The sequence below is a fragment of the Podarcis cretensis genome (genome assembly GCF_951804945.1).
Source record: "Podarcis cretensis genome assembly, chromosome: 8".
Lineage (NCBI taxonomy): Eukaryota > Metazoa > Chordata > Lepidosauria > Squamata > Lacertidae > Podarcis > Podarcis cretensis.
Window position 1 is genome coordinate 21,242,443 of NC_137177.1, and position 13,645 is coordinate 21,256,087.

The window sequence follows — 13,645 nt, forward strand, 5'->3', positions numbered from 1 at the left end:
CGCTTATGCCCATGTCTTCCTCCTTCACTTCCGAGATGTCCACTTGAAGGAATATGCTGCTGGATAGGCCTGATCCTGCTGGGCTCTTATGCTCTAATCTGGAATTCAGCGGTCAATGCCGTGGTCAGTGATGTGGAAACTTGCTACCACCCACCTTCCCTGCTGGTGCCGCCTTAAGGTTCATTGCCCTCCCACGTCCAGAATGCAATCACACACTCAGAAGGCAGAAACATCATGTTTATTAGCAAGTATCAATGTGACATCTGTTTTTTAAGCAAGTACATGTACCCAAGTGGCATCCGTATTTATACAAAGCAATGAGATTGGCATAAACAGTGGTGCACAGAGTAAGCCTGCAACAGAAGGGTACTCCTAGCCAGAAGAAGAAAGGGCCCAATCTCTACTCCAGGAAGGTCCTACTGGAGTGTAGGGAAATTGCACTAAAGGATCACCACCCTAGAGGCAATATATAGTCTCTGCTGCCAGAACCTCAGCAGAGAGGGGGCAGAGGGGAATGTCACTTCTGTGAAGAGTGAGCAGCCCTTGCAGCTACTAGCGAGGGGAGAGCAGGCCTCAGATGCTTGCTGGCTTCCGGTAAAAACGGAGAGCAAAAAGCCAAGCTAGGCTGCTACCCTATTACTTTCCGGTGACGGCAGGCTTTTCCTGGCGGCTGATGGGGATGCTGCGCTCCACTCCGGGAAGAGCCTGGGTAGTCGGCGCCGTGATGGATAGCACACCATCGGGAGACAGGGCCGAGGTGATGGCTGCGGGGTCAACCCCCTTGGGGATCATGTAGCGGCGGTGGAACTCCCGGGAGATGTAGCCGTGCTCATCCTGTAAAGAGCGGAGACGCAAAAACAGGCAAGTGACTAAAGGGGGTCCAGAAACCAGCACTCTCCCCAAGAAATTTATGTATTTACTTCACAAAATTTATACGCCGTTTGATTTTTTAAAAGGAAAAAGGTCAAAGCAGTTTATGGAAAGATAAACCAGTAACCCCAAGTAAAATTTTAGAACCCTACTTCTAGAGATAAAATACTGAAACACTGATATGGCCTCAGCTTTCTAAGTATCTAGGTAAGCTTGATTCAACAGGAATGTTTTTAGCAGGCACTGAAAGAGTGTGCAGTGAAGGCACCTCCTTGATGTCAACAGGCAGGGAGTTCCAAAGTTATTTTATTAAATTGGTTAGTCGCTTTATATTGCCTGCCCAAGGCAACTCAAACAGGAAGTTCAGGCAGCAACACATGCCTTATTATTATTAATAATAATAATTTATTATTTATAACCCGCCCATCTGGCTGGGTTTCCCCAGCCACTCTGGGCGGCTTCCAACAGAATATTAAAATGCAATAGTCTATTAAACATTAAAAGCTTCCCTAAACAGGGCTGCCTTCAGATGTCTTCTATTTACAGATGCATGTAGTTTTTGCACATTTCAGGCAGGGCTTGTGGGGGGGGGGCAGGACGGGATCTGTGGCCCTTCCAGATGTTGCTGAACTACAATTCCCTGCACCCCTGGCCATAAACCCTGTTGGTTGGGACCAATGCAAGCTGCATTTCCAACAACCTCTGGAGGGCCACGGATTTTGCTCTGGACACTGGTGGTGCAGCAACAGATGTTTTTCCAGGCAGTTCCAGCTACTGAGGTTTCCAAATTCCTGCGTACAGACTAAGAGGACTCCGGAGTTCAATAGGATTTGCTTCTGGGGTTGACTTAGGATGGCAGCTTTAACTTTCTGCTTTTGGATATGCCAGTGTTCTTCAACCTCGGGTCTTGGAAGTTGCTGAACCACAAACCCCATCATTCCCAGGCAGCTTAGCTGATGGCAGCTCAAGGATGGCAGCTCCCCAGATTTTGCTGAACGACAACTCCCAAGGTTGAAGAACACTGGCCTACGGCCACCACAGGGATCTTTTAGGTCAGGGTCACCCCACAAAGAACCCATGAAGCTACATACCGGCCGTTCCTCATGCTTGGCATGAACTTCGATGTAGTCCCCAATCACCTTCACACTCATCTCTTCAGGTGAAAAATGCTTCACATCCAACAACACAGAGAACTTGTCTTTGTCCATCTTCACCTGGGTGGAAGGGGGGAAAACAAAGTAAAAACTGGATTCAACAGACAGAAACTTTTGCAGGCCAGCTGCCCCTGCCCACAGGGGTGCTGTTGTGGACAAGTAAACACCCTTTTACTGCTTTCTTCAACAAGCCACAGGGTAGGCACTAACACCACTGGGCATATTTAGCAAGGACTATTATAACTCATTGAACTTGTTAGTTGCCGGCTGAACAAAGTCTCCCAAAAAATAGATACTGAGAGCACAATAAACAAGCAGAGTGGTATCTCGGGTTAAGGTCCGTTCTTAACCTGAAACTGTTCTTAACCTGAGGTACCGCTTTAGCTAATGGGGCCTCCCGCTGCCGCTACCGCGTGATTTCTGTTCTCATCCTAAAGCAAAGTTCTTAACCCGACATACTATTTCTGGGTTAGTGGAGTCTGTAACCTGAAGCGTCTGTAACCTGAGGAACCACTGTACATTATAATAAAAAAAACCGGACATCCCCAATAACAGAAGCACAACTAATAGCAAACACCACCACAGTCCATCAAAAGCCTGGGGAAGAAAGTAAGTGCTCTAGTAACATATGCAGCCAAAGCGCAGAACTTGCTTTCCTCTTCCCTCACCATGCCTTCTTCCTTTTATATCATGCCTTACCAGACAGTGAACAACAACTGTCTTAATCCAGGGATCGGATGCCCAGGCCCAGGGGCCAAATGCTGCCCTCCAGGTCTGTATCTGGCCCCGAGACTCTACCCAGATCACACACTTCTTCCAAGACCACACCCTCTTTGAGTGTTTGTGCCTGGGTGGAATACGTCATTGAATTCTGCTGAGGCTTCTCGTTTGTCTGGATGGAGGACCAAACAGGTATGCCAGGCTGTGCAGAGACTAGCTGACTGCATAAGGCAGAATTCACATTCGCTGCTCTGCTCATTCTCGGCTCTGGCCTCACCTACCAACACAAAAGGTTGTCCAGAAGGGAAGTGTGTCATTGGGCTGACCAAAGTTCCCTGCCTCTGATATTATCTTAATATATGCACAGCGTTTAGGAAAGAAATTAGCCACTTTAATTGTTAAATAATAAGTTAGAGCCACCATGAAGCCGCTTTATGAGCACTGGGTAGCAGTTACAGAAACCAACACGGCAACAGCCCCTCCAGGCTAAACACAACCCTTTATAATATGGGCGAGAATGCTCTGTATTTTACACCCTTTTGTAGGTAGCTAAGAATATCATAGAATTGTAGAGTTGGGCCACGAGGGTTATCCAGTCCAACTCCCTGAAATGCAAGAATCTTTTTCCCAGTGAGGGACTCGAACCCAAGACTGAAAAAAGTTTCAGGCACTACCAACTGAGCTATTCCTCAGGGTCTTCTAGGTAGGACCGCTGTATATTATTTAGAGCCAGTGCGCCAAGAACACAGGAGCAATCTCCCTGCCAAGGGGTGTGATGAAGCACATTGGAAAAAGCAGGCGCAAGACAAAAAAAGCCCAAGTATGCCAGTCATGCATGGGGAGTTAAGTGGCGGCGGCAGCAGCAGCAGCAGCGCAAGGCTGTGCTGAAATCTCCCCAAGGATGAATTCTAACAGTTGGGTGTTAATGCCACAGCCCTTAGAAGAACCCCTCGTTTCCCAGGTCCGATTACATATTATTTAGTCATTATTATTTATGGAGCTGATGACTGCAGCTCCTTTGCATGCAGAGAAGGACCCTGGTTCAACCCCCCCCCCTTGGCACGTCCCATTCTAACCACAAGCAGAAGGGACTTGGGGGTGGGGAAAATTCTTGGGATTCCCCACCAGTGTGGACAGCAGAAACAACAGCCAATGTCCGACTGAGCGAGGAAGCATCTCTAATATAGGCAGCAACTATCTGGGGTGATGGAGGAGGTCCAAGGTTCAGTTCCCAACTCCTCCAGTTCGGGATCAGGTATCTGGCGGCAACGTGGGGAAATGATCTCCCTGGGGACCCTGGAGAGTCACTGCCGGTCAGAGCAGGTGGTGCTGGGCTAAACAGACAAATAATCTGATCTGGGGCAAGGCCACCTCTTATGCCCCCATGCTGGTAAGTAACTCCAGGCAGCTGTGGGCAGGGAGCCAGCAAGACAGTGCGTCTTCTGTATAGCAAGAGTCCAGAGGGCGGGTTGAGTCCTGCATGCCAGCCCCTTCCCCGCAGGGCAAGACAACCCAGCTGGCATTGTCTCCCCCCTGCTCCCCCATAGGGCCAGCTGGGGCGGCTGAAGAATGTTACCATAATAGGTAAGCACAGCCTGCCAGCCCCTTGGCACCCTTTCCTCTTTCAAGCGCACACCTTCACCAATTGGCAACAGCAGCACCCCTACTTTCGGGTCCGCAGACCGTTTCCCCGCAGGAAGCGTCACATTCCCGACACGCAGGCACACCCATTCCCACGACGCAGGTCCAGACACCGAGCCCTACCCATCTTCGCGCATTTCTGCTCCCTTTTAATCCTAAGCAACCCCCCTCAGCAGCCTCCGGTTAGGCGGGGGGCCTGCTGCGCTGTTGCTCGGCCAAAAAAGCACTCTGCACATGGCCAGAGGCATCACGACATACATGGGGGGGATTAGAAAACTAACTTCCCGTTATCTTTTCTTTTCTTTTCTTTTCTTTTCTGGTGCAATTCCGCTCAAAAGCTCCAGACGCGTCCACAACTTAACGCAAGGTGCACCTACCTCCGAAAGCCCCGTGTCCGGCATCTGCGGCATCGCAGGCATCTGCAGGCTGGGCGTGCGCATGTAATAGGGGCTGAGCGTGGCCGGGAACAAGTCGCTCTCGAAGAGCCCTTCGCCGAACCTCTGGTCGAAAAGACGCGGCGGGAAGAGCGACGGGAAGGCCGAAGGGAAGCCCAGGGGCCGCCGCATCCAGGGGTGGTGGATGGCGATGTCCATGGCGCGGAGAGGCGAAGGCGGGCGGGCGGGCGAGCAGCCGGAGACGCGCAGAACACAGACCGCGGCCAGGGGAGCGCACGCCCAGCCCGGCCCGCCGCGGCGCCTTTTATACCCGGCCGGCTCCGCCCCCTGGAAGCCGCTGGAACGCAGAAGAGCCTTCGGGACGGAGCGGGAAGCCCCGCGAAGCGCCCGGGTGGGCGGGGCCACGGGAAAAGGGGCGGGGCCTAGTGCTCGCCTAGCCTCGAGGCTCACGTGGGAACCGATGGGCGGAGGCGCGGCTCCGCGGGGAAAGGCGTGCCTGGATCATCCGTGTCATCAGGATTCTACTCTGGAAAGGAGGGAGCCGGGAAGGTTCTCTCGGCGTTTCCCCGGCTTAGAGCTCCCATCCAGCCCATTCCCACGTTGAACGACGGCCCTGCTGCGACGCCGCAAAGTGGGAGGGCAGTGTAACGGTAACGTCTGAATTGGGGACAGGTGGTTAGATGGGGGAGGAGGGGGAAAAGCACATCGTTTCTCTTCCCGTCGGTCGGTGCTGCCCCGCCCCCCCGGCCCCATTTCAGACGTTACCTTTATACACGGGAGAAGCAAAACGATGGTGGGCCGGAAATACACCGAGGGAAGAAATGTGAGTCCTTGTTTCCCTTTGAAAGAGAGCGCGCGTTAACAGATCTTTTAAAGATTTGTCTCTGCTTTCACCACTCGCAGTGGAATAAAACTATCACAGGGGAAAGTACGCTATAATTTGAGATTTCCACAAACCCAGACATTTTTTGTATCATTTGGCATTCATTCCTTTGTCACATAGGCAGGACAACCTTCATTTTGAAGACAAACATGGACACAAGCCTGGCAAATCTGAACTTCACTTGACAGTCAAACAACACTAAATGTATTCTCTGGGTGTTGGTGTTTTTTAACTGTGAAGACAACTTTTCTTTTTTCTTTCATGAATTGGACTTTGTTACTTAAGCCACAGAAGTAAATGTACATATTCTATGTGCTCATGGTTTTTTTCGTCAGTTGTCATCAGTTCTTCTGGTTTTTGTATATATTCCAAAATGCAATAAAATCTCTTTACGAAAAAACAACCACTCTCCACGTTTATGTCCCTAACACCATTTCCTGCAACCCACATTCGCTTGTTTCCTTCCCTTCCTGCCGGCTTTGCCTTCTAGCCTGATATAATCCTGGGAACTGTAATTTGTTAAGGGTGTTGGTGGGAATCATAGCTCTATGGCTCCCGGGAGCCTTGGGGAGGGGGAGGCCATGCACTTTAAATATATAGTGTGTGTCAGTGACATGACCTAATAAAGGAGTTTGGAAATGTTCACAAAACATTATTTTAATTTATTTAAAATGCTTATGCTGCCTTTCAGCGCAAGTGGAAGCATCCCTGTTGCGCCTGGCAACATGTAGATACTTGCTTGCCCTTCCTCAGCCCAAGGCAGAACCCTGAGCTCACTGGACCAACCCTGCAAGGACCAGGTGATGGATCGACGGAAGAGACAGCACATACCCAGCATGCTTAGCTGCTTCAGCAGCAGCTCCTTTTATGTAGCACTGCTTGCAAAGGACCTGGGGGGGGGGGGGGTTCCTTCACAAAGCAGGACAATCCAGAATGCCAACTGGGGAAGGGATACAGGAAACCCAGGAGGTCAGCTCCAAAAGATGTAAACATGCTTAACTCATTCATTTGACTTTGTTGTTTAGTTGTTTAGTTGTGTCCGTCTCTTCGTGACCCCATGGACCAGAGCATGCCAGGCACTCCTGTCTTCCACTGCATCCCGCAGTTTGGTCAAACTCATGCTGGTAGCTTCGAGAACACTGTCCACAACCCCATAATCCCTGTCTCATTGGCCAAGCTGGCTGGGCTGATGGGAGTTGGAGTCCAGCAGTACCCAGAGGGTCACAAATCACCCCACTTTGATTTAATGGGACATATTATGCTAAAGGGACTGATTCACACCTCCGCCTACTGCACAAGTCCTGTAGTTTCTCGACAGTACAGGTATTTCCCTCAAGTCACCATTCTGGGAAATATTTCGCACCTCTAATCCAAATCTCTGGGGGAGAACGAACACGGCAAAATTCGCTCCTTTATAAGCAAAGGTAGCTGGAAAGAAGGGACTCTATATTATAGAGGAGCAAGAATTGGAGGCTTTCACAAACAAGAGTCTTGTGGTTCAGCTTTTTCAATATGCAGCTTGGGATCTTGACATGTAGACCACACAACTGGTCAACACTTGACTCACAGGTGAATGCAATAATAAGCTTGGTTGGAAAGTACTGTAATATAAAACAGGCCTGCAGGATCAGGCCTTCTGACTCGCTTGAACTTCGGTCCATGGTGTTAGGAACCAGCTGAAAGATACACTAAATGGAATTCTCATGCACAGTTTACATACAGCAGTCATCTCTCCCTACCACAAGCACACTTTTCTTGCTGAGCATACAATGTCGCCTCCTATAGCAAGCCGTGGGATTGGGTTAGAGAGACACACCTTTCAAATGCCAAATCGCCTTTGAAGCAGAAGGGATAGCAGCCCAGCTTCCTGCTCAAGGCCTTTATTAGGCTAATTGATGTGAGACTAGTAAAGCTGTTTTGTTTCCCTGAAAAGTGATTTTACAAAATTAACATCTGTGGTATAACGAGCACAAATGTTCCAATTTTCTGGCACTGTTAGCTCCTCTCAGTTTCAACTGGGAGAATTGTCAGTGTATACTTAAAACATTCTTATTGAAATCCTTAGCGTGTGCCCCTGACCTTAAGTATATTTATTTAGAAGGGGCTAATTATACATTAGGGACGCAGGTGGCGCTGTGGGTTAAAGCCTCAGCGCCTAGGGCTTGCCGATCAAAAGGTCGGCGGTTCGAATCCCTGCGGCGGGGTGCGCTCCCGCTGCTCGGTCCCAGCGCCTGCCAACCTAGCAGTTCGAAAGCACCTCCGGGTGCAAGTAGATAAATAGGGACCGCTTACCAGCGGGAAGGTAAACGGCGTTTCCGTGTGCGGCTCTGGCTCGCCAGAGCAGCAATGTCACGCTGGCCACGTGACCCGGAAGTGTCTCCGGACAGCGCTGGCCCCTGGCCTCTTAAGTGAGATGGGCGCACAACCCCAGAGTCTGTCAAGACTGGCCCGTACGGGCAGGGGTACCTTTACCTTTACCTTAATTATACATTACCTGCAAATGAATGCAGCTGTGAAGCCCCAACACAGTTTTTTAAAGTGAAAAAGCAGCCTGGGGAGAGGATAATTTAGAGTTGAGAAGCAGCAGGGGCAGGGAATATGTTAAAGGGGAGGGGATATTTTTTCCCTAGCCCAAGGAGATGATACAAGCGTGTACTATGAACTATGTTCTCTCTGCATATCTTTGGGAGGGGGACAAACATCACTAATTTATTACTCAACTTGTATCCCACCCTTCCTCCCAAAGGAGCTCAATCTCAGAATAGTAATACAACACATTATAAACATAATGTTGTGCACATATTTAAAGCATTTTAAAAACTATTTTAAAAACATCTAAAACCAATTGCAGTAGTGGATAGATGTAGCAATACCTGATAATCAAAGATCTGAGTAAACAGGAATGTCCTTGAGTTTCTCCTGAAAGCCAATACCAAGGGAGACAGATTCCCTGCTCCAGGGAGACCATTCAACAAATGGGGAACCACCATTGAGAAGGCCCTGTCATGGGTCAATCCTAAGTGGGCAGCGGCCAGAGGTCCTCTTCTGTCCATTGTAGGGCCTAAGATGGCTGGGGAGTTACTCCTTTCAGGACTGGGGTTCCAAGCCATTTAGGGCATTGTACGCTAACACTTATTGATCTTGGTAGCTGGGTAACTTAATTGGTTCTACTTGAGGACAGAGACTCTTCCCCCACCCAACTTTACGAGGCTATATAATGCATTTTGAAACCCAGAATATTGGAGTGGTGGGGGTGCATGGCCTGACCATAAAAATAATATTTAAAAAATGTGCAGAGTTGTTTCCGGTTTGTAGGGAATGTTCCATTTTGATTTAAGAAAAAGCATTTAAATGATTTTTTTATCAAACAAATAGCTTAGAAGCAGCTTATTCTCATACGAATATCCCATCTCTCCTCCAGGGAGCTCAGGGTGACACAGGGTTCCCCTTCTTCTCCATTTTCTCCTCACAGCAACCCTGTGAGACAGGTTAAGTGGAGACACACCCAGGGACTTTGTGGATGAGTGGAAATTCAAACCCTGGTCTCCCTAGTCCAATGCTCTAACCACTAGGCCACACACTTTTAAATAATGCCATATTGCAACCTCCTTGCTCGCAAAGCTCGCGTGCTGTTTCCATCAGTCAGAACCTTGCCACACACATATTCTCAAAGGATTTAAAAAGAGCTGCAGCACAATTTTCCGCAAGGAGTCCGACTGCTTGTTCAGCTGCCTCTGGGGTTAGGTGGGGCAGTTACCCCATGAGATCAGTGCTGCTCCAGTGGGATCTAAGCATTCAGAAGAACAGGGTAGCTCATAGTCAGACTATTGAGCTTGGGAAAGGGTGTGGACTGTGCCAAAGCGTCTTCTGGATTACATCAAAAGGCTGGAATGCTGCTCTCAACTCTTTTGGATAACAGGTGTGTTGCCGTTCCAGGTATACACCGTTCCAAGACTTCTCCCTTCCCTGAAGAAAAAAACAAGCAGGATTTTCTCTCTACTGCTAGCCCATTTCTCAGTTTTTTTAAAAAAATAAAACACTGTTTTTATGCTACTCTTGTATCCTGTTCCCAAGGCAGTTAGCAAAAGGAGCAGAAGACTTAAAAGCATCAAAACAAAGCAGTAAAATAAGCTAAAAGCCAGATAATCATAAAAGAAGCACAGAGCAGCCAAGGGGGTTAAAACTGCACCCAGAAAGCTCGGTGGTAGTGGAGGGGGTGGGTGGGGAGTCCTTCGCCTGGCGCTGCTAGTAAAACAGATGCCAGACAAACCTCTCTAGGTTTTCTCGTTTGGCAGAGACAGTCCCCTAAACGTTGAAACGTAATGTCATTAATTGATGCAAATTGCTGCTGCAAGATGCAGTGATGGCTGCAGCTTTCAAATGGGATCAGGCGAATTTATGGAGAGCAGGCAGCTATACTGGGGGGGGGGTCAGTATTAGACGTAATGTGCAAATGGCGCCTCCATATGCAGAGGCAGTTTAGCCCCAAATACCAGCTGTGAGGTATGAAGGAGAAGAGACAAGGGAAGACTGTCAGCTTCATTCCCCGCTGCTGTAGATCCTAAATCAGGGGTTAGGAATCCTTTTTTGTTCCCAGGTCTGTATTTCCTTCTAGGACACCTTCGGGGATGGAAGGTTAGGTGCCAGGGGTAGGTGGAGCCAGAGACCAAAATGGACAGAGCAAGGAATGTAATTTCTACCTTTGTTCAGCAGGCTACTTTCCACATGCTCATGTGCTACTCTATCCTGTATCCAAACAAGAGGAATTAAAGGTAAAGGTAAAGGGACCCCTGACCATTAGGTCCAGTCGTGGCCGACTCTGGGGTTGCGGCGCTCATCTCGCTTTATTGGCCGAGGGAGCTGGCGTACAGCTTCCGGGTCATGTGGCCAGCATGACTAAGCCGCTTCTGGCGAACCAGAGCAGCGCACGGAAACGCCGTTTACCTTCCCACTGTAGCGGTACCTATTTATCTACTTGCACTTTATAATAATAATAATAATAATAATAATTTATTATTTGTACCCCGCCCATCTGGCTGGGTTTCCCCAGCCACTCTGGGCGGCTTCCAACAGAGATGAAAAATACACTAAAATGTCACATATTAAAAACTTCCCTGAACAGGGCTGCCTTCAGATGTTTTCTGAATGTCAGGTAGTTGTTCATCGCCTTGACATCCGATGGGAGGGCATTCCACAGGGCGGGCGCCACCACCGAGAAGGCCCTCTGCCTGGTTCCCTGCAACTTGGCCTCTCACAGTGAGGGAACCGCCAGAAGGCCCTCGGAGCTGGACCTCAGTGTCCGGGCAGACTGATGGGGGAGGAGACGCTCCTTCAGATATACTGGACCGAGGCCATTTAGGGCTTTAAAGGTCAGCACCAACACTTTGAATTGTGCTCGGAAACGTACTGGGAGCCAATGTAGGTCTTTCAAGACCGGTGTTATATGGTCTCGGCGGCCGCTCCCAGTTACCAGTCTAGCTGCCGCATTCTGGATTAGTTGTAGTTTCCGGGTCACCTTCAAAGGTAGCCCCACGTAGAGCGCATTGCAGTAGTCCAAGCGGGAGATAACCAGAGCATGTACCACTCTGGCGAGACAGTCTGCAGGCAGATAGGGTCTCAGCCTACGTACCAGATGGAGCTGGTAAACAGCTGCCCTGGATACAGATTTGACCTGTGCCTCCATGGACAGCTGTGAGTCCAAAATGACTCCCAGGCTGCGCACCTGGTCCTTCAGGGGCACAGTTACCCCATTCAGGACCAGGGAATCCTCCACACCTGCCCGCCTCCTGTCCCCCAAAAACAGTACTTCTGTCTTGTCAGGATTCAACCTCAATCTGTTAGCCGCCATCCATCCTCCAACCGCTTCCAGACACTCACACAGGACCTTTACCGCCTTCACTGGTTCTGATTTAAAAGAGAGGTAGAGCTGGGTATCATCTGCATACTGATGAACACCCAGCCCAAACCTCCTGATGATCCCTCCCAGCGGCTGCATGTAGATGTTGAAAAGCATGGGGGAGAGGACAGAACCCTGAGGCACCCCACAAGTGAGAGCCCAGGGGTCTGAACACTCATCCCCCACCACCACTTTCTGAACACGGCCCAGGAGGAAGGAGCGGAACCACTGTATGACAGTGCCCCCAGCTCCCAGCCCCTCAAGACGGTCCAGAAGGATGTCATGGTCGATGGTATCAAACGCCGCTGAGAGATCCAGCAGAACTAGGAAACAGCTCTCACCTTTGTCCCTAGCCCGCCGGAGATCATCAACCAGTGCGACCAAGGCAGTTTCAGTCCCATGATGAGGCCTGAATCCCGACTGGAAGGGATCCAAATGGTCCGCTTCTTCCAGGCGTGCCTGGAGTTGTTCAGCAACCACTCGCTCAATCACCTTGCCCAAGAATGGAAGGTTTGAGACTGAGCGATAATTGGCCATCGTGGCCGCATCTAGAGATGGTTTTTTAAGAAGCGGTTTAATAACCGCCTCTTTCAGCGGGTCTGGGAAGGCTCCCTCACGGAGGGAAGCATTCACCACCCCACGAAGCCCATCGCCCAGTCCTTCCCGGCTAGCTTTTATAAGCCAGGATGGGCAAGGATCCAGGAGACAGGTGGTTGGCTTCACTCGTCCAAGCAGCCTGTCCACATCCTCGGAGGTAACAGACTGGAATTGATCCCACACAACTTGACCAGACAGGACTCTAGCACTCTCCCGCCCCGGCCCTGCTCCCACGGTGGAGTCTACTTCTTCCCGAATCTGAGCGATTTTATCTGCAAAAAAATTTGCAAAATCATTGCAGGAGAACATGTGGCCCGTACTGGGCCCCGATGTTACAGGTGGTTCCGCTAAATTGTGAACCACCTGAAAGAGTCTCCTGCTGCTGTTTTCTGCAGATGCAATAGAGGCGGTGAAGAAAGTCTTCTTCGCCGTCGCTATCGCCACTTGGTAGGCTCGACGTTGAGCTCTAACCTGTGTCCGGTCAGATTCAGAATGGGTTATCCGCCACCAGCGCTCTAGCCGTCTCAACGATTGTTTCATTGCCCTCAGATCCGTGGAAAACCACGGGGCTCTCCGGGCTCCATGCAATCGGAGAGGGCGCTTCGGAGCCAAACAGTCAATAGCCCTGGTTAACTCCACATTCCAGCGGGCCACCAGGGAATCGGCTGAAAGGCCATCAACATGGGATAAAGCATCCCCTACCACTCTCTGGAAACCATTTGGATCCATTAAGTGGCGGGGGCGGACCATCCGAATCGGTCCCACCTCCCTGCAGAGGGGATGGGTCGCAGAGAAGTCCAGTTGCACCAGGAAGTGGTCTGACCATGGCACTTCTTTCGTTTCACTTTTACTTAGTGTCAGATCACCAACATCCGTAGAGGTAAACACCAGGTCCAAGGCATGTCCGCGGCTATGGGTTGGGCCAGACTTATTCAGGGACAGCCCCATGGAGGCCATGCTTTCCACGAAGTCCCGAGCGGCCCCTTGTAAGGTCGTGTCGGCATGGATGTTAAAATCCCCTAGGACGACCAAGCTAGGTGTCTCCAGGAGAACATCCGCCACGACCTGAAGCAGCTCGGGCAGGGAATCCTTGGTGCAGCGGGGAGGTCGGTACACCAAAAGGAATCCTGTACTGCCCCTATTGCCCAACTTCCAGAACATGCACTCAGAAAACTGGGTCTCCCCAATAGGACGCCTGGTGCAAACTAATGACTTCCTAAAAATCACTGCAACCCCCCCTCCCCGCCCACATGACCTGGGTTGCTGTGCGTAAGAGAAACCTGGTGGACAAGCAGCGGCAAGGACAGGCCCATCTGCTTCATCCAACCAAGTCTCTGTTACACATGCCAGGTCAAGTCCTCCATCCATGATCAAGTCATGGATGGCAGTGGTCTTATGAATCATTGACCTGGCATTGCACAGCAACACTTTCAGGTCATGTGGGTATCCCTTGCTGATTCTAGTATTCATCCGGTCAGGGCCAGACCCG

General features: G+C 50.2%; 1 protein-coding gene across 1 annotated transcript; it reads right to left on the reverse strand.

Moving 5' to 3' along the window:
* Nucleotides 1-223: 223 nt before the first annotated feature.
* HSPB6 (heat shock protein family B (small) member 6) lies at nucleotides 224-5,060 on the reverse strand. Its single transcript, XM_079986489.1, has 3 exons — nucleotides 4,763-5,060; nucleotides 1,962-2,084; nucleotides 224-834 (listed from the first exon to the last, which is right to left on the reverse strand). The coding sequence occupies exons 1-3, from the start codon at nucleotides 4,976-4,978 to the stop codon at nucleotides 637-639; spliced, it is 537 nt and encodes a 178-aa protein (XP_079842615.1). The 5' UTR covers nucleotides 4,979-5,060; the 3' UTR covers nucleotides 224-636.
* Between the last annotated feature and the right edge of the window lie 8,585 nt (nucleotides 5,061-13,645).

What these genes read in the sequence shown, in the direction of transcription:
- HSPB6 (XM_079986489.1), bottom strand. Translation starts at nt 4,978, where the DNA reads ATGGACATCGCCATCCACCACCCCTGGATGCGGCGGCCCCTGGGCTTC. An exon ending in CGGACACGGGGCTTTCGGAG is followed by an intron (nt 2,085 to 4,762) that starts GTAGGTGCACCT and finishes CCTTCCACCCAG; the next exon opens with GTGAAGATGGACAAAGACAA. An exon ending in CCAAGCATGAGGAACGGCCG is followed by an intron (nt 835 to 1,961) that starts GTATGTAGCTTC and finishes CGCTCTTTACAG; the next exon opens with GATGAGCACGGCTACATCTC.